The 20,778-nt window shown below is 50.1% G+C and overlaps 2 protein-coding genes across 2 annotated transcripts in view; one reads left to right on the plus strand and one right to left on the minus strand.

Annotated features, from left to right (window-relative positions):
* SYN2 (synapsin II) overlaps positions 1–20,778 on the plus strand; it is a 181,029-nt gene that overhangs the window by 145,249 nt on the left and 15,002 nt on the right. The window contains exons 5-10 of the mRNA XM_075550038.1: positions 14–103; positions 10,305–10,367; positions 10,703–10,845; positions 16,908–16,982; positions 17,408–17,510; positions 18,225–18,374. Of these exons, the coding sequence (XP_075406153.1) occupies positions 14–103; positions 10,305–10,367; positions 10,703–10,845; positions 16,908–16,982; positions 17,408–17,510; positions 18,225–18,374 (624 nt within the window). The remainder of the gene's footprint in view (positions 1–13; positions 104–10,304; positions 10,368–10,702; positions 10,846–16,907; positions 16,983–17,407; positions 17,511–18,224; positions 18,375–20,778) is intronic.
* TIMP4 (TIMP metallopeptidase inhibitor 4) lies at positions 1,699–7,632 on the minus strand. The gene is made up of 5 exons (XM_075550755.1): positions 7,412–7,632; positions 6,298–6,395; positions 5,777–5,891; positions 3,110–3,234; positions 1,699–2,516 (listed from the first exon to the last, which is right to left on the minus strand). The coding sequence occupies exons 1-5, from the start codon at positions 7,548–7,550 to the stop codon at positions 2,319–2,321; spliced, it is 675 nt and encodes a 224-aa protein (XP_075406870.1). The 5' UTR covers positions 7,551–7,632; the 3' UTR covers positions 1,699–2,318.

Here is a 20,778-nt window from a genome sequence, read left to right on the forward strand (position 1 = left end):
CTCTCGTTTGCAGTTTGCCCAGATGGTGGCGATCTCCAAGACACTGGGAGGAGAGAAATTCCCACTCATTGAGCAAACCTACTACCCCAACCACAAAGAGATGGTAAGTGGCTGAGTGGGGGGGTTTCTATTCTGAGCTTGGCCACACAGTGACAATGGGGATCTGATGAGACCCCCGGGGGTCTCAGCATCCTAACCAGAAAGACCCCCGTGGGGTTGGCGTGTGGGGCTGCTTTCCAGGGAGCGTGTGGCTGGAGTTGAGCTTGTCTTCGAAACCTGGAGACAGAATCGGGAGGACAGAAACGAGGCCAGCAAATCCAGCAGAGATTGTAACAACACTCTGGACCAACAAATAGAAGTTCCCACAGCTCTACGCACGCACGTTCCAGCTTTAACTCTGCTGTCTCTCACTGACCTGCTGAAACCCCATCGGCGTGTGTCATTTTCTGAGAGGAGAGTCAGGTGGCCATAATTACTTCTCACAGTGCATCTCACCTGGGACTTCCTAAAATCAAGGGGGATGCTTGAGTAATAACCTTCTGGAACGGTGAGGCATCTACCTTGGGTGGAAGGCGTTCTTCCTGCTATTGTTCACCAGACTCTTCCATTTCTTGGCTTCCCATGCTTGTGATAAAGCTTGGGGGTGACACCGTGCCTTCTCCGAGGCCACCTTAGGACGCCGGAGAGCACAGAAAGGTGTCGGTTGTGGTTGGTTGGGAAGGAGGTTATTGCTGATGTCTTTCTTCCATGGTAACTTGGGACTCTTAATTCCCTACCACTCCCACCCCTTCCCACATCCTCTGCCCCAGGATCTGTGTGATCCAGCTGTGATCCTGCGGCACCTGCCAGGGGAGGAGGCTTTCTGCCAAGAGAGGGTTCCAAGGGCTACATGCTGGGACAGAGATGATCTTTATTCCCCTCCAACTCCCGTCTCCAAAAGAGACCTCCACTCGGCCCACTTCCCCTGCCTCATGTGCTACAGCTCTGCTCATCAGCAAGACACACACAGATGATTAATAACAACCTGGGACCTTTAAAAGAATGAGCTCCTTCATCCTTGGCCCACCCCACCTGCGCCCCCCACCTCACCCCCACCCCCAGACCTAGTAGAAAATATGGAATGTTAAGCCCCTGTCTGGAATGAATCCCTAAGGCCAACATCAGGGCCTCCCCTTGCAGGCAAGCTAAGAAGCCATGCAGAGGCTGAGGAGCCCTTAGGGGCCTCTGCCCAGAGACGTCAGGGCCTCCAAGACATAGCAGTGAGGGGATTGGGCCGAAAGGGGGCTTGGCTCCTTGGTGGGGGGGGGGGGGGTCAGAGCTGACTTTTTCCTGCTGGGACTTATATACAGCACTGGCCGCTGGGGAAAAAATGCAATTATAATGACCCCTCCTTTCAGTCTACCCTCTGCTCCCACGCAGTTTCTTATGTTATTCCTGTCCTGTCTTCAACCCAACATTTTGACCTCAAGAGAGGCCCTAAAAGATCTTGCTGTAGTGTCAAAAGCTGATAAAGGAGACTCAAAATTCTACAAAAGGAAGGCTTGGGTGTTTAAAAGAGCTAAACAGTAGGAGCAATGGCACCAGGAATCTAGTAGATACCTACTGTCTAAACGAGACAGGCACCAAGCCATGTGGATATCAGCTGAGGATAGTGGTGGGGAGAGTTGGCCTGGAGAGTCCAAAGCTAAGTCTCCTGTCTAAAGATGGGCGCTCACTGGGTGGGGCCTCTGCCAGGAAAGGTGTTGGGAGACTCCAGCATGGGATGGAGGGTGGTTAGATCCTTCTAGATCGTGTAGTGAGTGATTCTTCTATTTCTCTAGGTCACTCCCCCAGACAGATGAAAGTGTCTCAGAGCATCAGGGGACACATAGTATGTTTTTCTTTTCATTTCCCCAAATCAGCCTGCTGATGATCGTGTCCAGAACCTTCTGATGCTGCGCATTTCAAGACTGCACCATCTCATATGTATAACATTCACCATTTCTCCCTTATCCAACCAGTTCAGTCAAAAGAAAACACACGATCTTGGGGAGAAGAGGGAATGGTCCTGGCTTTGCAAAATGCACTGAGCCAGAACCAAGGGGAAGCTCTCTGTAACAGGCACAAGCTAGACTAAACCAGGCTGGAAGGCAGGGGAGACAGGGCAGAAAGGTCAAGTGACCTTCCCGTGTTAAGTTCTAGGCTGAAGTCTTGGATACAAGCTGTCATTCGCCCCATCTTCCTGCCTTAGCCAGGGCAGACCATCCACAGTGAAGAGGCAGTGGTGACCACCAGAGATCTGCAGAGAAGGACTGGCTTGGTCTTCAGAATACCGGTCCCTAGGGATGGAGGATGTCCACCAAATCCTTCCTGAGGGGCAGGTGGCCCCGGTACCAGCTGCAGGTGCCATCGGCATGCTTCATGCAGACATAGTGCTGGGCCTGGTACCCGTAGAGCTTCTGCTGCAGTAGCCAATCTGTCCAGAGGCACTCGTTGGGGGCCGAGATGGCGCAGGGCACTGTATAGCAGGTAGTGATCTAGAGTCACGGCCACACAACATGCAAGTGAGAAGTGTGTACTACACGTGAAGGTGCTCTTCTCCCTTACTGCCTCTCAGACGTTTAAACACCTTCTCAACCCCTCTCAAGTGCCTCTTGGTTTCTGAAGCCTGAGTCTCCAAACTGTCCCCTGATTTCTCTTCCCTCTGTGTTCCCCCGTGACATTTTGCCCCACTCCTGGCATCTCTCCAGGACCCCTTGTGGTGCTGGGGAGTAGGCTACTAACTGTAAAGTCAGTGGTTCAAAGCCACCAGCTGCTCCACAGGAGAAAGAGGAGGCTGCCTGCTCTCAGAAAGATTGCCAGGCTGGGAAATCCTTCATAAGTTCACTCTGGGTCCAAATCGATTCAAAGGCTTTGGGTAATGGCCCCTCTGGAGTCAGAGAGACCTAAGAATTCTTACTCTACTGCTGGCCTCAAGTAGGTCACTTCCCTTCCCAGAGCTTTAATACCTTCACCTTTAAGTGGAACTCTTTAATTCCTTGTAAAGACTAAAGGAAGTCATTTTTTTTAAAAAAGAAATTTGACATTTCTTCCCCCCCACAAAGGGCCTTGGGAATGGACAGCTCCTTACATGGCAGCCGCAGTTTAGATGGTAATGGTGATTCAGACTTTCCCTCTGCAGCCAGGACAGGTTCTCCCAGGGTTCGATGTAGTTGCACAGGTGGATGAAGACTTTTCCATCGTTAAGGACCTGACCTTCGAGAGGAAATGGAAAATAGCCTTCTGTTAGGTTCACCGTTGGCCCCTGTGGTTCCAAGGACCCAGGCCCTTGCAAAGCCCCAAAGGATAGTCTTTTCATGGACATGTGGATGACAATGGGCACATGGAGCCCAAGGAAGGGACCAGCCAAACCCTTATAATCTCTCTAGCGGGAAAAGACATAGACTGTGTTTGCCTGAAGTAGGCTTGTGAGAACGGATGACGCCAAGCCCTTCCCTTTACCTTAGTGAAAGAGATGAGCACAGGGTTGGAAGGCAGACTGGTCAGGGCGTCTTTCTCGTCTATCATGTACTAACTGTGTGTCCTTTGGGATGCCTGGACACCTCGTCAGTTGGAAATGAGAAGAGTAAAGTTGTGAGGACTCAATGAGAGAATCTCCGTAAGATTCCCAGCGTAGTTCTGGGCCCACAGAAGATGATCCGTAAATAAGAGGTACCTCCCCATTGCCAGTTCTTCCCGGCCAGTCTCCCACTCCTCGGATGTCTTTCCCATTCCTCATAGGCATGTTGCCCTTCTTTACTTACCTCACTCCATCCTTTCCTTCAAGGACCATTGGCAGTACTGCTGGACCCTCAATTTGGCCTTGAGGGCACACTGCCCTTTGAGCTTACTGAGCACCTAGTATGGCCTCAAATGAGGAATACAGAAATAAGGAGGCCAGGCTCTCTGCTTGAGGGAGCTTACAGACTAGTAGGGTAGACAGAAGAGTAGGCGAAACGTATACTATTTGGATGATTCTGAAATAAGAAGAAAGGGCAGCACCGTTTTCTCAATGTATGGACAGGGCAGTGAGCAAGGAAGGTGTCAAGGAGAAGAGGCTGAGGCTGGGCCTTGTGGGAATGGCTGGGAGGATGTGTGCTCCTGGCCATTGGGACCCTTCTGTGCAAACACGGAGGAGCACAACCCAGTCAGACACTATGCAACAGCAAGCAGCTCTGTTCAGCTTTAGAAGTGAGGGGTTGGGATGTGTCCCTAACAGGGGACATGTAGGGAGGCCGGTGATGTTCAGGTTACAAAGGGCTTTCAACACAAGGTGAAGGAGCTTGTATCCTCTCCTGAGCGGCCTGGGTGCCACGTGTGACTTTTTGGTAGGTGTATATTTCATCATTTCTCCCCACACCTACCCTCTAGTAGAACGTAGTGTCCTTGAGAGCAGAGAACCCATCTCCTGCTGCCACTGAGGAGCCATAGTGCTCAGCAGAGGACTAGACATAGGAGGTCAGTGCTAAGGAAGGAAGTGGGATAACTGAGCATGAAAAATCCCAGCCTGCTAGTCCTAGGAACTGGGCACTCAGTTCATCCAGAGGCTCCCCAGGCCAGCCTAAATTCCCATCCCAAGAGCTGGAGCACCCCTATCATTGTGGGCTCCAATGTCTACCACGTCCCAAAGCCATGACTGGACTGTGGACTCTTGAGGAATGTGACTCCTCCCTGAATCCCCACTCTCCTGCTCCAGGTCTGGCTCCCTGGTTACCGAATAAGTGAGGAATGGTGAAATTCCACTGCCAGTTCTCCCACCTTCTTGCTAAATCTTTTAACCCTTTCTGGCCAGTTTGGAGCCTACTTCCATAAGGAAGCCTTCCTTGGTCATGCACCACCACACAGAGTCCCTTCTTTCCCTGAATTCCAAAACACGTGAGCAGGTCATGCATTTGCCTCTGGAGCCCTGTGTTTGCTCGGGCCTTTAACTCTTCGGGCCCAAGAAATTCTGCCTGGGGAAGACACGGTTCTCTCTCCAAGGTTATGGAGACCGAAGCATGTTACCATGAAGGCTCCCATTATCCTGTGCTTTGCCGTGTCCCCAGACTGGGCCTGGGCTGCGAGTCAGTCACACAGGCTCACTGTGAGCCAAGAGTGTGTGTGACCTGATGTGGCTGTACCCCGCTAATGGAATCATGGGCCGCAGTCAGTAATAGGGAGTGTGTGTCCACATACATGGACCTCCTTGACTCTGTTGGGCTCAGATGCGCTCTGCAGGACTGTGTCCAGCTTTGGGCACTGGGCTGCAGGAAGCAGGATGGGAAGGCGCCTGGGAACCCTGCCTCCTAAGCAAGAGCTCAACTTGGAAGAAAGCAGACCTCGAGCTAGGGTGGATGTGGCTGTTGTTTGCGGGGCTCCACCAGCTTAGGGGTGCAATCATGGAGCAGAGGGCAGGGTTGAACCCACAAAGGGTGACTTAAAAGGGGCGGATTTTGGCTGAAGATAGACAAAAGACTTACACCAAGTAGAAGTGTTGGAACTGGAACCAGCTGCTGCAGGCTGTGAGAGCAACCTGTCCTGACAACGTAGAAGCCATGGCCAAGTCACTGTCTTGAGGGCTCTTCCATTGGAAGGGAGGTGCCCAAGGCTCCTCCCAATTCAAAGTCTGCCCCAGCAGCCAGGAGCCTGCCTGTCACTAACAAAGCTCCCTTCTATCCCTAACCAAATGCCACAGCCTCAGCTTGCTGCCCAAGGAAGGCTGCTGGCTGCCCTCCGCAGGGCAGGCTCTCTTAAGCCCTGTGGCTGGTCTTGAACTTACCCGTTAAGAGATACTGTTTCTGGCTGCCGGCTTCTAGTTTCACACCACAGAGGGAGGAATCCAAAGGTGTATAGATATACTGAACATCCTTGACTTTCTCAAACCCTTTAAACATCTGGAAGGCAACACAGTATAGTCTCAATGAGTGACCTCTAGATTTCTACAAGCCACATAGTCTCATTTCTCCGTCTAACAAGCGAAGCAAAAAACTAGTATGGGGCTTGGTGCATACAGATGGCCCCGCTGGATCATTGCTCTCCTTAAAAAACGCTCAACCTTAGGTCATTCCCCTGAGAGAGGAGATGCCGTCAGTGGCCCCATGCACAGGCTTTGGTGGGATTAGGTGGCCCCATCCAGCGCTGTCACTCGGATTCCCTGAGCCCAGCTCCCAAGATCTCATCTGCCTCCATTTCAGCATAGGTTCCCAACACCTGACATCCAGTCCCATCCTCTCCCAGAACACAGATCCCAGGCCCTCCACCAGCCCCGGAGGGTGAGTGCTCTGTGCTGTCCCCATGTACCTTTATCTGTTTGATTTCATACCGGATCATCGTGTGGGGATCGGCAGGGGCTAGACTTGCAGCCACGACTTTCTCACTGGTGATTTTGGCCCGGATCACTGCATAGGGAAAGATGGCACCTTCAACAGCCAGTGGGAGCAGTCCATTTGGGACGGGGGTCATGCAAGACACTGGGGCCGCTGGAGGATGTTGTGGGGCAGCTGTTGGCTTAAGTTCTGTTGGGTTGTGGGCAGGAGGGCTGTATGTGAGAATGGGGTCTGGGAACCCCCTCTATGGCAGTGGTAGCTCAGTTTTAAACGCCGACAGCCTATCCAGGGCCCTACAGTCTCTCAGCTATCTGCCTGTTTTGAACCTAGTAATAAGTAGAGCTCAAGTTCTCCAGGGCCCAGTGCTGCAGGGGGTTAGTAGGTGGGGAGCTTCTTGGGGGCTCAGAGGCTCAGACTTGATGTTAGTGCATAGATAATGAGTTACAAACAAACAAACAAACAGGCTGACTCAGCACAGAAGCACCCCATCCCGAGGCATTTCAGCATTCGTCAAATGTTGTTGATGACCGTCCTCCTCTCGGCCTGGCTTGTCATGGACCTCAGACAGGACCCCCTCCTGCAGAACACTTAGCTTAGTGCGAAGGCAGTATAAAGAACACCCCAAGGGACAACAGGAGGACAGGATGTTAGAGGTGTTATAGGAGCGCCAAGGGGTAAATAGAGAGCCAGGAAGCCGGAAGAGAGAAGGGCCCTCTGAGTTGGGCCTTGAAGGATGAGGATTTTTTTGCCTGGGCCAAGGGCATGCCAGGCAGAGGAGCAAGGAATGCCACAGGGTGTTCTTCGGAATGGAAGCGTGCTGGGAACAACAGTTGCAAGTCTGGACACTGAGGCAGGCAGGGTGTTTAGGATGCACGCCGCCGCCGCCGCCACCACAGGCACCCCCAGCCTCCAGCCAGGGGTTTAGAGTCATTACTGGCCAGTTCCTGGGAACCTTTGTTCTGGAGTCACTGGCCGCCTCCCCGCGTTCCCTCCCTTCCCCCACCCCCATGGAGACTCTGGGCAGCACCTGTTTCAGGCGGGTGTCCGCCACTGCTCCCCCCCCCCCACCGCACCCCCTCCGGACTCACCAAGCGCAGAGTGGCAGACGTGCTGCTGAGGGTGCGCGGGGGCGCAGCTGCACGCGTCGCTCAGCGCGGGTGGCCGGAGCAGGGCCAGCAACCGCAGCACCAGCGCCCAGCCTGGCGCGACCCCGGGGCCCCGGGGCATGACACCGCAGAGCACCGGACGGCGCCGGAGCCTGTGGGGTCCCTTGTACCGAAAAGACCCTCCAGGACTCCGGAACGCGTCGCGCCCCTCGCCCCTCGCCCCAGACTTGATGGGGCGGCTCCAGGACCGAACCCGCCCCAGTGGGCTCCGCCCTCCCTGGCGCTAGGCCACCTGAAGCTGCAGGACCCTGGCGGGCTGATGAAGAGGGAAGTCAGGAGGGAGGCCCCCCAGCCTCGAGTTCCCCTGCCCAGGCTCTGAAGGGGATGGTGTCACAGGCGGAAGAGATCCTGACAACGACAAATGCAGGAGGGCGCAGTGACCCCGCGCTTGTGATCCAGGCAGAAGGAGCATGGGTGAGGAGAGGCAGAGAGAGGGAGGCAGCAGCGTCGGAGAGAGGCAGACAGAATGACAACAGGCAAAAGAGACAGTGACTGAGAAGAGCGGACCTCTCGCTGAGCCGCACACTGGGAATGAGACGGCTACTCAGGGCTGCTTTCAGCTGCAGGAAGTGTTTTCAATGCCCTATTTATGAGGCTCCAAAGCAACAGCAAACAGTAATGGAACAGGACAGAGAAAGTTGGGGTGTGTGTGTGTGTGTGTGTCTTGGCTCTGTCTGCTAGGGGGGTGGGGAGGGATGTCAGAGAAACGGAGCCAGGGCTTTAGAAATGCGTTCCCATACCCAGAGCCTCAGCTTCTGCAGATGGCCGAGGCCTGTGTTCCTGGTGGGGCGTAAAATAAACCCTGGGACCGCAAAGCCCTCTCCGTGTCGTTGGACACCTGATTTCTATCACAGGGCACTGCTCTCTGGAAACCTTGACCGCTTGGAAAACAGAGGACAATGGTGCTGGGATCCCTTTGGGGTTCTGGACTCCAGATGGGAATGGGACCCTGGGACAGTGCTGGGAGTGTCTAATAGGAGGCAGGGTTCCAAGCCTGGCTGGCACTTGCTAGCTCTGGGCCTGGGTTTTTTTCCCCCTCCATAAACTAGGATTGAACTAGATTATTTCCAAGGCCCTACGTTCCACCTGGCCTCAGTCACACACTCCGTGTCATCAAGTCAATTCCGACTCACAGGGACCCTATAGGGCAGAGGAGAAGGCCCCTGCCAGGCAGTTTTTCACAGAGGTAGAAGTGGCCTCCTCTTTCTCCTGCAGAGTGGAGTGGCCCGCATGGGGCCCTGGTCTTTTTTAGGGCCAGCATTCTTTCCTCCAAAGGACGTCTTTTCATTTTAATGGCGCTCATGATGCCTAGAAAGAAGGACATTGAAAGGTAGACGAGCCTGGATGAGGAAGATGAGACTAGATTTGGTGACCAGCCCAAGATCGAGCCTTATGTGTTCTTGGAAGAGAGTATAGAAAGCTTCCAGGCCAGTCCGTCTCTTCCCTTGATGGAGGTACAGTTGGTTCAATGAAGTTTCTCGCAGGAAGTTGGTGGCAGAGAGGACCAGAAGAGGAGCTCCTGAGCCCTAGTGGCATGGTGGGTTACATGCTGGGCTGCTCACCACAAGGTCAGAGGTTGGAACCCACCAGCCACTCTATGGGATCAGGATAAGGCTTTGTAAAGGCTTGGAACCCCAAAGGGGCAGTTCAAGTGGACCCTTTGTCCAATAGGGTCACTTTAAGTCATAATTGACTGAATGGCAATGAGTTGGTTTGGACATCCACCCTAGTGCCCTCTCGCGGAATTTTGCAGCATCCTAGAAGGCTGGTCCTTTTGACAGGATCGGCACATGCTGGGTAGCAGGGCCATGGGAAGGGTGGTTCTCTGGGGCTAAAGCATTCACCCTAACCCTAACCTTAGCCCAACATTCCCAGTTTGTATTGCTTCTCTACGAACACATGGCTGTCTCGAGGTAAAGCTGAGTCCCTTAAGGATCTCTTTTGAATGATGACCATATTGACTTCTTACATCAGCTCTTTGCCAGCCCAATTAAAAAAACATTTCAAATTCACTACCATCGACTCAATGCTGACTCATAGTGACCCTATAGGACAGCATAGAACTATCCCTGCGAGTTTCTGAGATTAAGTTTTTACGGAGTAGAAAGCCTCATCTTTCTTCCTCAGAGCTTGCTTGTGGTTTTGAACTGCTAACCTTGTGGTGCAGCCTAACCCACAATCACTATGTGGGGTTAGGCTGGAATCCCATTCCAGCCCCATAGTTGGGCAAAAATAGGCCACAGCATATTGTTGTGTTTCGTGGTGGCTTTGGGAGTTGCTGAGCAGGGAAGAAAGTGTGGAAGACGGAGGGGAGGCTTAGGCTCAAGCCAGGGAAGCTGGACATATGGAGGGCAGGGAGAGACCTGAGGAGAGGGACAGGTAAGAGTCCAAAGACAGACTTTTGTAAAGTGAGGCTTTTGTGTTATAATTTATATCTAGTGAAAGTCACTCCTTTAAAGATGCGTTTTTGTTGTTCTTGATTTTCCTGGCTGACAGCCAGTATTTCCCAGGTTTTTTCTAAAGCAGAGATGGAAGCATGAGTGGTAAAGATACAGTGAGTACCAGCTAGGCGAGCAGAGTTCTTGTAGCCCTGCCACTAAAATGCTGTGTGATCTCTGTACCCACCCACGGCCACCAAGTTGATTCTAGACTATAGCAGCATGCTATGGGCCCGAGTTTTTTCATTTGTAAGGTAAGTAGATTAGAATAGTTTTTAAAGGACTCTTCCAAGGGCATTCCCAATAGGAATGTTGGTGCGATTTTACAGAGATGGGCACATTCTAACCAATTCATTCCTTGTCTCTTCTGCTTCCAGCTGACACTGCCCACATTCCCGGTTGTGGTGAAGATTGGCCATGCTCACTCGGGCATGGGCAAGGTAAGGCAGAGGAGTCTGCTGAGCTCCCGGGTAATGGTTGAGGCCAAGAAGGTTCTGGGAGAGAGCTGTAGAGGGAGCTCACCTGTGGGCAGTTCTTCCTCTGGCACTGATGAAGGATTTCCAAGGAGATGTTTTGGGCCCTCCTGGAGGCACAGGTGCTGCCAAACCAGCAAGGTGTGGTCTCTGGGCCTAAGCAGGGAAGCAAGGAGAAAGGGCCTGGAAGGGAGCAGGTGATATGCCAGTTGCACCCTGATGGGTTTGGCCCAGGGCTCTTCTAGCTCCTCAGTGTGTATCTTGATCTCCTTCTCTCCCGCTCTGTCTTCCTCCAACATTAGGTCAAAGTGGAAAACCACTATGATTTCCAGGACATCGCTAGTGTGGTGGCCCTCACCCAGACCTACGCCACAGCAGAGCCTTTCATTGACGCCAAGTACGACATCCGGGTCCAGAAGATAGGCAACAACTACAAGGCTTACATGTGAGTGCGTGGTGGGCTCTTAGCCCATTTCCTCCTGAGCCTCCAGGTAGCAACCGGCTCTCAGGTGAACCTCCTCTTGGCGTACAAGGCAGATCACAGGGGGAAGGTGCCCTTTAGTCAAGGATTGCAGAACATGGGAGGAGGGATCCATGAACTTTGATGGGAAAAGAAATTAATATTCAGTTTCATTAGTCTCTAAGTGAAACTTAGCATCTCCCTCAATTACAGACATAGACGGCAGAGGAGAGTAGTAAAAGCAGTGCATGCGACTTTGTCGTCAATAATAATCACGGACCATTTTCGAACACATTAAAGATGCCACACATACTTACCACTTACTCTCATCACACCTTTAAAATCATGGTAGTTGTATTAGAGCTGCCACTATATTTGATTATTTCCAAGAAGCATATCTATTGCTAACCAGGTATTAGTCTTATATGTTAATACATGGCTCAATGGTCATTTTAAGTATTTTAAATCATGGAATTCCTGGGTGATGCTGTGTACTTTGTTTAACACATTTGTATGTAGTGAACATTGTATACATCTGAGAAGGGACCCCCAGGCTTCAGCAGACAGCCAGTGCACAGAAAACACTGAGAAACTCAGACTTCAACGCACAGTCTCAAGACCCAGCAGAGCATCAGAAGCCCAGTGGTTGTGAAGTAGCGGGCCTTCTCAGCCTGGCTGCTCATTGGCCAGAATGACAGGTCGAAGGTTTCCTCCATCAGAATTCTGAAACAGGAAAGATGTAAGGACACCTGCCACCCATAATTTACATAAGAAACACAAGTGGTTTCTAGTTCCAGTTTGAGAAATCGTGTATCCCAGATCTTGCACTTCATTCCTCACACACACTTTTGAAAAACAAAACAAAACCATTTGTTGACATATAATTCGTATACCATACAATATTTAAAGGAATTGTTCAACCATCACCACAACCAATCTTAGAACATGCTCGTCATTCTTGCACCCACCCCTGCCATAACCCTAAGAAACTATTAACTCACTGACTGTCCCTATAGATTTACCTGTCCTGGATTTTATATAAAGAAAGTCTTATGAAAAACCCACCAGAAATAACAAAATAAAACACAGGAAAAGATCAATCCAAAAGAAATCCAAAAATAATAAAAACTAGAAAAAATTTGAAATAGGTCAAAAGGGAGAACAAATGATAAGGTGTTAATTTTTCACCTAGCTACATCAGGAGTAATGCACCTTCCAATACATTCTGTCTTATAGTAAGATTATTCACATCCCTGGTGAATGAGGAGTAGGCATTCATCAGAGACTTTAATGCAAGTGGGGACCCGACAAATGGATATTGGGCTTTCACTGTCATCCATACCTTTCTGTAAATGGAGAGCCTAGAATTTAAGCTCTAATAGAATTCCTTCCTCTGCTCTTGGATTTTTTAATTTACAATCCTTAGATCACACTGACTGGTGTGCTTCTTCTGTGTGGACTTAGCTGACACCTCACTTAAATGGCTGCTTGTTTTAAGACAAGGCTTTAAGTCCCCAGACACCATCTGATTTCTTCATGACTCTTTGATATAGTACCCATATCTTCAGTGATCTCTTAGTGAGGGCAAATATTGAGTAGGGCCATGTGAAAAGAACTAATTGTTCTCATATTAAAGTTTACTATTAAGTGCAAGCTTATAATGCACCAGATATCTACAGTTTATATATGTCCCTGGTCCATTTTGGAGACATCCTTGTCAATTTATTGGGGAATATTGTAAATAATCCCCCTCAGGCATATGACAGTCCTATTAATAGTTTCATTAATTTAGCCGATGGTATAGCACTTAAAGCACTGTTGAGAAAAGGAAAGTATACCTATATACAGCAGGTTCTCAGACTAAGATGCATGGACTGTTAACGTGTCTGGACATTATTTAGGATTGGAGATAGAACACAACTGTCAATAACGTTCATTCACCAAGGCAGAGTTATGCCCTCAGGACTAAAACCTGTCATCAAAAAGCAAAGAGTATGAAAATAGCGACTATATGGGAGTCTTAAATTCTTGGGCAACAAACACTTTCTGGAAGTTCCAGGTTGACATTGGCATTGTGAATCTATGAAGTTGACACTCAGACCCCCAGGCTGCACCGCCTTTTTCCTTTGTTGACCCTTTTGTCCCCCTCAGCCCTCTTTTCAGTGTCTACACTCCTGGTGTAGCGAGGGGCACCTTCCCAGAGCTCCTCACAAACATCCTTTACCACCCGCCCTTTAGCCTGTGCCCCTCACTGGGTCTTCCCCAGACTCTGGCCTCCTCCGGGGCAAGAGCAGTAGAGCCATCTTTGCCGCCTCCCATGCGGTACAGCTGCAGGCACGTTACCCACACTCCCACTAAGGATTCAGGCCGGAACGTTGTAGAGATTGAGGTATAGATTTTTTTTCTCTTACCTTTACTGACTTGACTCGTGATTCAGGTGTGTTTACAATTTTATAGGCTTCCTGCTTCAGAAAGAGATTGAAAGAGACACATCATGTAAAACAGGATCATTTAAAAGACTGTTCTAAAAATTCCCCACACGAGCAGAAAAATAGATGTTTTTAGGAACCTAGGAAAGCAATTTCCCCATCTTTGCATTCTAAAAGCCCCCTACATAGAACCATGCATCTGTCAAAATCTGATATCCAGAGTTTATAAGGAACTCCTAGCAAGAAAAAGACAAACAGCCCAATCAAAAATTAGGCGAAGAACCTGAGTAGACGGTTCACCCAAGACAACATACAAATGGCCAGCAAACACATGGAAAGATGCTCAGCACCACTAGTCATTAAGGGAATGCAAATCAAAACCACCAAGAGACACCACCTCCCCCCCTAGCATGACTAGAATAAAATAAAAAACAGACAGACAGTAACAAATGGAAAACAGCAGGTGTTGGTATGGGCTCAGAGAAGCATTCAAATGGAGGCATTGGAATTGTGGTGCTGGCGAAGAATACTGGAAGTACCATGGACTGCCCCAAGAGCAAACATATCTGCCTTGGAGCCAGTATGGCCAGAGCGCTCCTTGGCTGCTGGTGATCGAGTGAAATGGTGTAGCTGCTAAGGAAACAATTAGACAGTTCCTCGCAGATTTACACAGAGAACTGCCTTATGGTCTGACATTTCCAATTCCAGATCTGTACCTAAGAGAATCAGAAGCAGGCAACACAACAAAGACCTGGCCACTCAAGTTCATTGCAGCACTATTTAGCAAAGTGGTGCAAACGACCTGTCCATGGACAGATGAATGAGCAAACATACAATGGAATGGTACTCAGCCATAAAATTAAATGAGTTCTAGGTACATGCCACAGCATGGAAGGAACTTGAAAGCATTTTGTGTGTGAAACAAGTCAGTCGCAAAAGGACAAGTCATCACCAGGGAATCCAGGACAGATAAACCCCTCAGGACCAATATTGAGAGTAGCCATACCAGGAGGGGAAGGGGAACATGGGGGGGAGATAAGGGGAACTGATCACAATGATCTACTATAACCTCCTCCCAGATGGCTGGACAACAGAAAAGTGGATGAAGGGAGATATTGGTCAGTGTAAGACATGAAAAAAAAAGATAAATGATCAAAGGTTCATGAGGGAAGGTGGGAGAGAGGGAGGAGAAAAGTGAGGAGCTGATACCAAGGGCTCAAGTAGAAAGAAAATGTTTTGAAAATGATGATGGCAACAAATGTGCAAATGTGCTTGACACAATGGATGGATGGATGGATGGATTGTGATAAGAGTTGTATGAGCCCCCAAATGAAATGATTTTTTAAAAAGGACAAGTCATCTATGATCCCATTTATATGAAATAGACCCAGGTCGATGAATGATTTCCAGGGGTGGGCGGGAGAGGGGAAACAGGAGTCATTGCTTAAGAGAGATACTGTTAAAGACAGTAGAAGGATTTTGAAATGGATGGTGGTAATGGCGATACAGTAAGATAAGCACGATCGAGGTCATTGAATTGTCCATGGGAAAATTGTTGAGTTGGTAAATATTTTGTTAGATATACTTTTACCACATCTTAAAAATATTTCTTGATGATGACAGTAGGGTAAAAGCATCTTAATCCTTAAAAGGAAACACCAATTTTTTAAGCATTAGGGTTTCCAAAAGCAATCGAGAATGAAGTCTAAAAATAAAGAAGGCATTCGCAAACATTGATGAGGGGTTGGCGAACAGAATACCTATAGAAAACATTTGCTTCCTTTTTTATGTATAAAGGAGAGTCTGTTCTTTGAGAGAATGCTTAGGACGCTCAACTTCTCTCGCTCATTTCTCTTCCCCTACCTTTTGGGCATACCTTTGCTCTTAGAAGCGGGGATTGTTTGGCCATGCCTAGGCAAGGTTAGGATTCTTCTCCTCTCCCTGGAGATGCCATGTCACATGGGAAGAAGGCACTATCCCAGCCTCTGCTCTCAGTAAAGGGCAGATGACCTTCAGCACCGGGGAGGCTGGGGAGCTCTTGTTGAGTGATTCTCTGTGGCCCCTCTGATCCTTGCATGTCCTGGACAGCTAGTTTGGGTCTGTGTCTATATTCTCAAGGATCTGTGTCCCTCTTTTTAGAAAAGGGTGGAAAGTGAACTCTGGAAGATTTTGTGAGGCATAAAATGCGACGCAAATGTAGGAATAGAGCTACCCTTTACTTAAAGTTTGTGAAACCCTGTTACTTATGACAGCTGAGTGAGTGATTCTCTGTCCCTTTCTGGAGGAGTCCATGCAGTCACAGGGGCACACCTGTAAACCATCAGTGTTCTGATGACAGTGCTGTTTTCTTTCTCTGTTGAGGTTTGGCACCTGTTGCGTTTGCATTTCTGAGCTAGGTAGGGGGGTGTACGGAGGGAGTTGGGGGAACTGAAGTTTTAACTCATAGCTCCATTGACAAGAGAGACACATGACCTTGGACAAGTCTTCTAACCTTTCGGACCTTCTTGCCTGTCAGCTAGGGGCAGGGACCCTAGCCTGCTGTCAATAGTGGGGTTTCAGGAAGGCTTGAATGAGGGGTTTGGTGAGAAGGAACTTGGAGAGTTGTCAGTGCTGCTTAAGTGTGAGGAACAGATTCTATCCCATCAGTGGCTCCCTAGCTGTATGTCTAGACTTCACATTGCCTGGAGTCAGATCTCTGGGGATCGTATTCCTGGGAACTGCGACGGAGAGACAAGCCGTCTCCAAACCGCATGGAGACAGCGCTTTCTGGCTCTGTCAGAAATGTGAGCAAGGATCTTCATCTGGACTGGGGGGGTGTGGAGACTCAGCATTGAAAAGATGGGCTTTGGATGCTTCACAGTTTATCTGCACAACCTTTGCCCATTGGCCCTCACGATCACCCTGTTTTGAGCAACAAGAAAGCCTCAGAGAAGCAAGGTGAGGCACCGAAAGCTACCTGGTCAGGTCAGAGTAGATCTAAAATCAGAAAGCAGGCTGTGTGCTTCTGATCTAGTCCGTGGCTGGCAGACTCCCACATGTGCTCAGCGATGGACAATTTAAGCCAAAGATGTGAACTGACTTACCTAGAGTCACGGTGGCATCTTGGAAATTGTTGATAGGATGAGTGAGCCTATGAAGGATCCCTGGGAGGTAGTCATAAATTCTAAGGGAGTTCCTAGACACAATTCGATTCCGTTTCTAGATACCGATCAGACAGACCAGATCCCAAACGGCTCAGCTCTGGGAATACACGGTCTATATCCTTGAGTGGTTCACAGACCTGGGAACATAGGACTTTGCTTCAGTAACTAAAATACAGAATTCTGCGTGCACAGGTCTGTAGGCTTGTAAGTGAGGCGTAAGCAGAGGTGGGGAGTGGGGGTCTCTAAGGAGAGCACGAGCTCCTCTGGTTGGAAAGATCAAGGAAGACTCCATGGATCTTTGTCAGGAAGAGGAGGACGTTGCAGGCAGGGGCTCGGCAGAGGTCCCTGGACTGTGCTGGCACAGTGAGTGGGGGCAGCAGCCAGTAGCTCAAATTGTGGGTGGTTATGCCTTCCTCTTGCCAGTATAGCTCACTGCCTGCCCGTCTTGTCCTGCCCTGGTGGGACTCTGTTTCAGGAGGACGTCCATCTCAGGGAATTGGAAGACAAACACGGGCTCAGCGATGCTGGAACAGATCGCCATGTCAGACAGGTGGGTGACACGCCTAGCGGGGGAGGCTCCCCCAGAGGAAAAGCCCTTCCAAAGGGAGCCTCGATTTAACAGGATGGAGAAGACACTCAGGGCCAAGTAGCCCATTCACAAGATCAGACAGGGCTGGGTCATGTGCTGCACGAAGGCGATCAAGACCACACACGCCTGAGGATGGAGTCATCGGGTGGGTTGGAGTAGCCAAGCAAAGCCTCCTCCTTGAGGAGGTGAGGCCTGCTTTCAGCCTACAAAGACGGAAGGCAGACAGGCTCTGGAGAGCAGAGGGGAAGGCACTGGATCTAAGGAAATGAGCTTCCTGGGGAAAGAATGAGAGGACAGGAGAAGTGAAGGCAGCCAGAAGCTGGACCAGCAAGCTGACTCGATGCGAGCTGATGTCCCAGGCTCAGATTGCCTTCCATTCCCTCCAGGTACAAGCTCTGGGTGGACACCTGCTCTGAGATGTTTGGTGGCCTGGACATCTGCGCTGTCAAAGCGGTGCATGGCAAAGATGGGAAAGACTACGTTTTTGAGGTAAGTCTGACCTCAAAAGTCTGACATCACAGAGAGAAAGAGAGAAAGAGAGAGAGAAGCCCTGAGACCCACCTTCCTGTCCATCCTCCTCTGATCCTCTGATCTTGTGGGTGGTCACCACCCTTCTCTGTCTGGGGTCCCTTTTCGTACTCATAATCAAGAGAGAGAGAGACTGTACCGCCTACGATCTGAGTGAGGCAGACGCTTCCGAAAAGAGGGAAATACTGACCTGGGCCTGGCAGGACAGGAGGTATCAGGAGGGGTGGTAGACGAAGGCCAGCAGCATAGTGGATCCGGAGCCAAGGCAGGAAGGGGGCCAGTTAGTGAGCAGAGCATGTTTGGGGACAGAGACTGTGTGGATGAAAAGTCACAAAGAGGTGAAAACTGCCTCCTCTGTCCCGAGGGGATAAAGGACGTGTCCTCTCTTCCCATTCCCCTGCCTACAAACCTCCCAGCCCTGGAAGCACATCTCTCATTGCTTTTACCTCTCCCCACAACATCCATCTGGTCCTCGGTCTACCAGTCTCTGTGAGTCCTGAAGCTTGGAGGGAAGGCCCAATGCACAGGTTTGCAAGGAGAGAGGAGACAGATCATTCTCTGGCCCAGGAGCGTGCTTCAAGCTGCGGACAACACCAGCTTCAGCTCCCCTCTGCCAGCTTAACTCCTATCTCTTCTGTTTCCTGTCTCTTCCTCAACTACTTCACCTTCCACCAGGTCATGGACTGCAGTATGCCTCTGATCGGGGAGCACCAGGCAGAGGACAGACAACTCATCACAGAACTGGTCATAAGCAAGATGAACCAGCTGCTGTCCAGGGCCCCTGCCCTGTCTCCTCAGAGACCGTTAACCACTCAGCAGCCACAGGTAAGCAGTTGGGAAGTGGCACAGTAAGCCCAGAGCCATTCCGAATCCTCCACTAGGGCTAGGACAGAGTTCTACATCCTCCAGGCTGGACAGGATCTATGGGGTCTTCTCCCTCCCCCTCTTCCTCTCCCTCTCCCTTCTAGCCATTGCCCTGTTCAGGGATGAAGTGGGACCTGGCTGGCGTTCTTCCCTGTAAACTCGAACTCTCCAGGGCGTGGGAGTCAGTTTGGCCCCTCTTGACAACCGGCCCATCACTCAGACCGGGCCAGACTTCTTCCAGCTAGTCATGCCTAAGCCGGGATGGGTCTGCCAAATTTACAGAGAAAGAGGGCCTTCCTGGGGAATCTGCTAGTCTAGACTGAGGGGAGAGTCAGGTGCCTCGTGGTAGGAGAAAGTAGCAAGGCAAATATCGTATTAGAAATTATTTCTTTCCTGAGGGAAAGGAGAGGCGGTTGGTCAGATGCCAGTGAACTGTGGTGCAGGACTCATGGCTGATCCCACTACAGGACACACAGCAGGCCAGTGGGGAATCCACTGGGAAACTTGTGCAGCGCCAAAAGCTCGGGGGAGAGCGAGGGCCCCAGGGTTAGAGGGGTCTCTAATCCCATCTTACTTCCCAATATCCTAACTATTCTCTCTACTGCACATCTATGTGATGAGATGCTAAGAACATGGGACAGCAAGTGAAAGGACAGTCCCAGTCTACTTTTGCCCCCAAAGAGTTGTGTAACTTTGTGTGCGCAGAATGGTGACTACCCTTGCTCGGCTTTGAGGTTGATCAGTTTATAAATGAGAATTCCTTCTGAATCCCACGCTGTCTCCGTGAGTCAGGACCAACTGCCTGACACTGATGTTTGGCTGGCTGGCTGTAAGAAGCCTCTGGGTGCGGGCTCCTTACAGCATTCGGCTTTGAGATCTCCCCCTTTTCTAAAGCCCAGTACCTTAAGGGATTTGCACTGCAGTCAGAAGCAAAGGCCATCGGATTCTAGAAATTCTCCAGTAACGAAGATGAGAAGGCTGGCAGCCCTACACTGGAGGGTGTGTGTCCATTAGTAACGCAGTGTGGATTCTCCAGGGAAGCCAGTTACTCACGTCTCCCATCTCATCATCCGACTGTCACAGATCCATAGCACAGATGTGTGGTTGAGGTTCCTCATCACGGACCCGAATCACCAAGAAATCACCAAGAAAGCACTAAGACTGTAGTCGGTGCTCCATAGTCCATGCAAGGGGGCTAGAAACATAATAGATAAGAAATATTTTTATCAAAAATGCACAAACTAGAGCAATATGATCATTGACAAGTCAGCTTCCTCTCTGAACCTCAGTTTCCCCAATTCTGATAAGAAATGGTATCTTAATAGTTATTGAGCTCGAAACATTTCTTTGCAAAGGAGGATCCTTGTGTCTTCACCTGGGGATGAATGGAACTGCTCTGATGGTCCAGGTGTCCAAGTTGGGACTGACAGGGCTGCCAGTTATAAACAATTCATGCCCCAGTAAGAGAGCCTGACACTGCCCAGGCAAGATTAAAAAAAAAACAAAAACAAATCAGGCCGCTCTAGGAGCCTGTGAGAGGCCCTGAAGTACTTCTGTTAAGGTGACGACACACTCTCAGCCCTCGACAAGAGAAACCGTTCAGACCTGGAAGGAAGTCTGGGCTGAGAACTAGGTGGCCCCTTGCCCCTGGCTCTCCAGGTAATCGTGGGCCATTTCTTCTCATTTCTGAGCCTCAGTATCTTCATGCACAAAATAAGGGGCTGAACCAAAGCCATTACCAAGATCCCTTCTGGCAGTAAAATTTAGGGTTTCAAGACGCCCGTGGGAAAGTGGAGTTAAAAGACAATGCAGTCTCACCATGAACTTTGTGAAGGCTCCTTGGGTGGAAATCACTTTGGATGAAGTGAAGTTCAATTAGAAACATACCGGGCAAATAGTTTCTATCCCACAGAGAACATTAGCTTCTCTGGGCAACACATTCCTTGTTTTTATAAAGACAGAACTCCCAGCATCCTTTGCTCAGCCTCTCATTCAGAGCAACAGTCAGATGTGGGGGAAGCATGCCACGGCGGGCGTCCAGATGATACGACAATATTTCAGTCTCGTCAAGCGGACTGTACGATTTCTACTACCGTCCTTTTGCAAACATCCTTCCTCTGCATGGGCCGCTCGACATCGTCTCCCTTTCACATGTCCCCTAGCCCCTTCCAGCCACGACCCATCTTTCTGCTGATGGTGCTCTTGTCAGAGTCACTGCCTTGCCACCCAGCCCAGTGGCGGGTCACGTCCACTCTTACCTTGCAGCACTTTTCAGCTGCATCTTCAATATAGCAAGGCCAACGCAGAATTCTTGGCTATTTTACCCTTAAACCTTCTTCGCCCACCCCAGGCCCCCATTTTCCCC

The sequence above is a fragment of the Tenrec ecaudatus genome, chromosome 5 (assembly GCF_050624435.1).
Source record: "Tenrec ecaudatus isolate mTenEca1 chromosome 5, mTenEca1.hap1, whole genome shotgun sequence".
In the NCBI taxonomy this organism is placed as follows: Eukaryota; Metazoa; Chordata; class Mammalia; order Afrosoricida; family Tenrecidae; genus Tenrec; species Tenrec ecaudatus.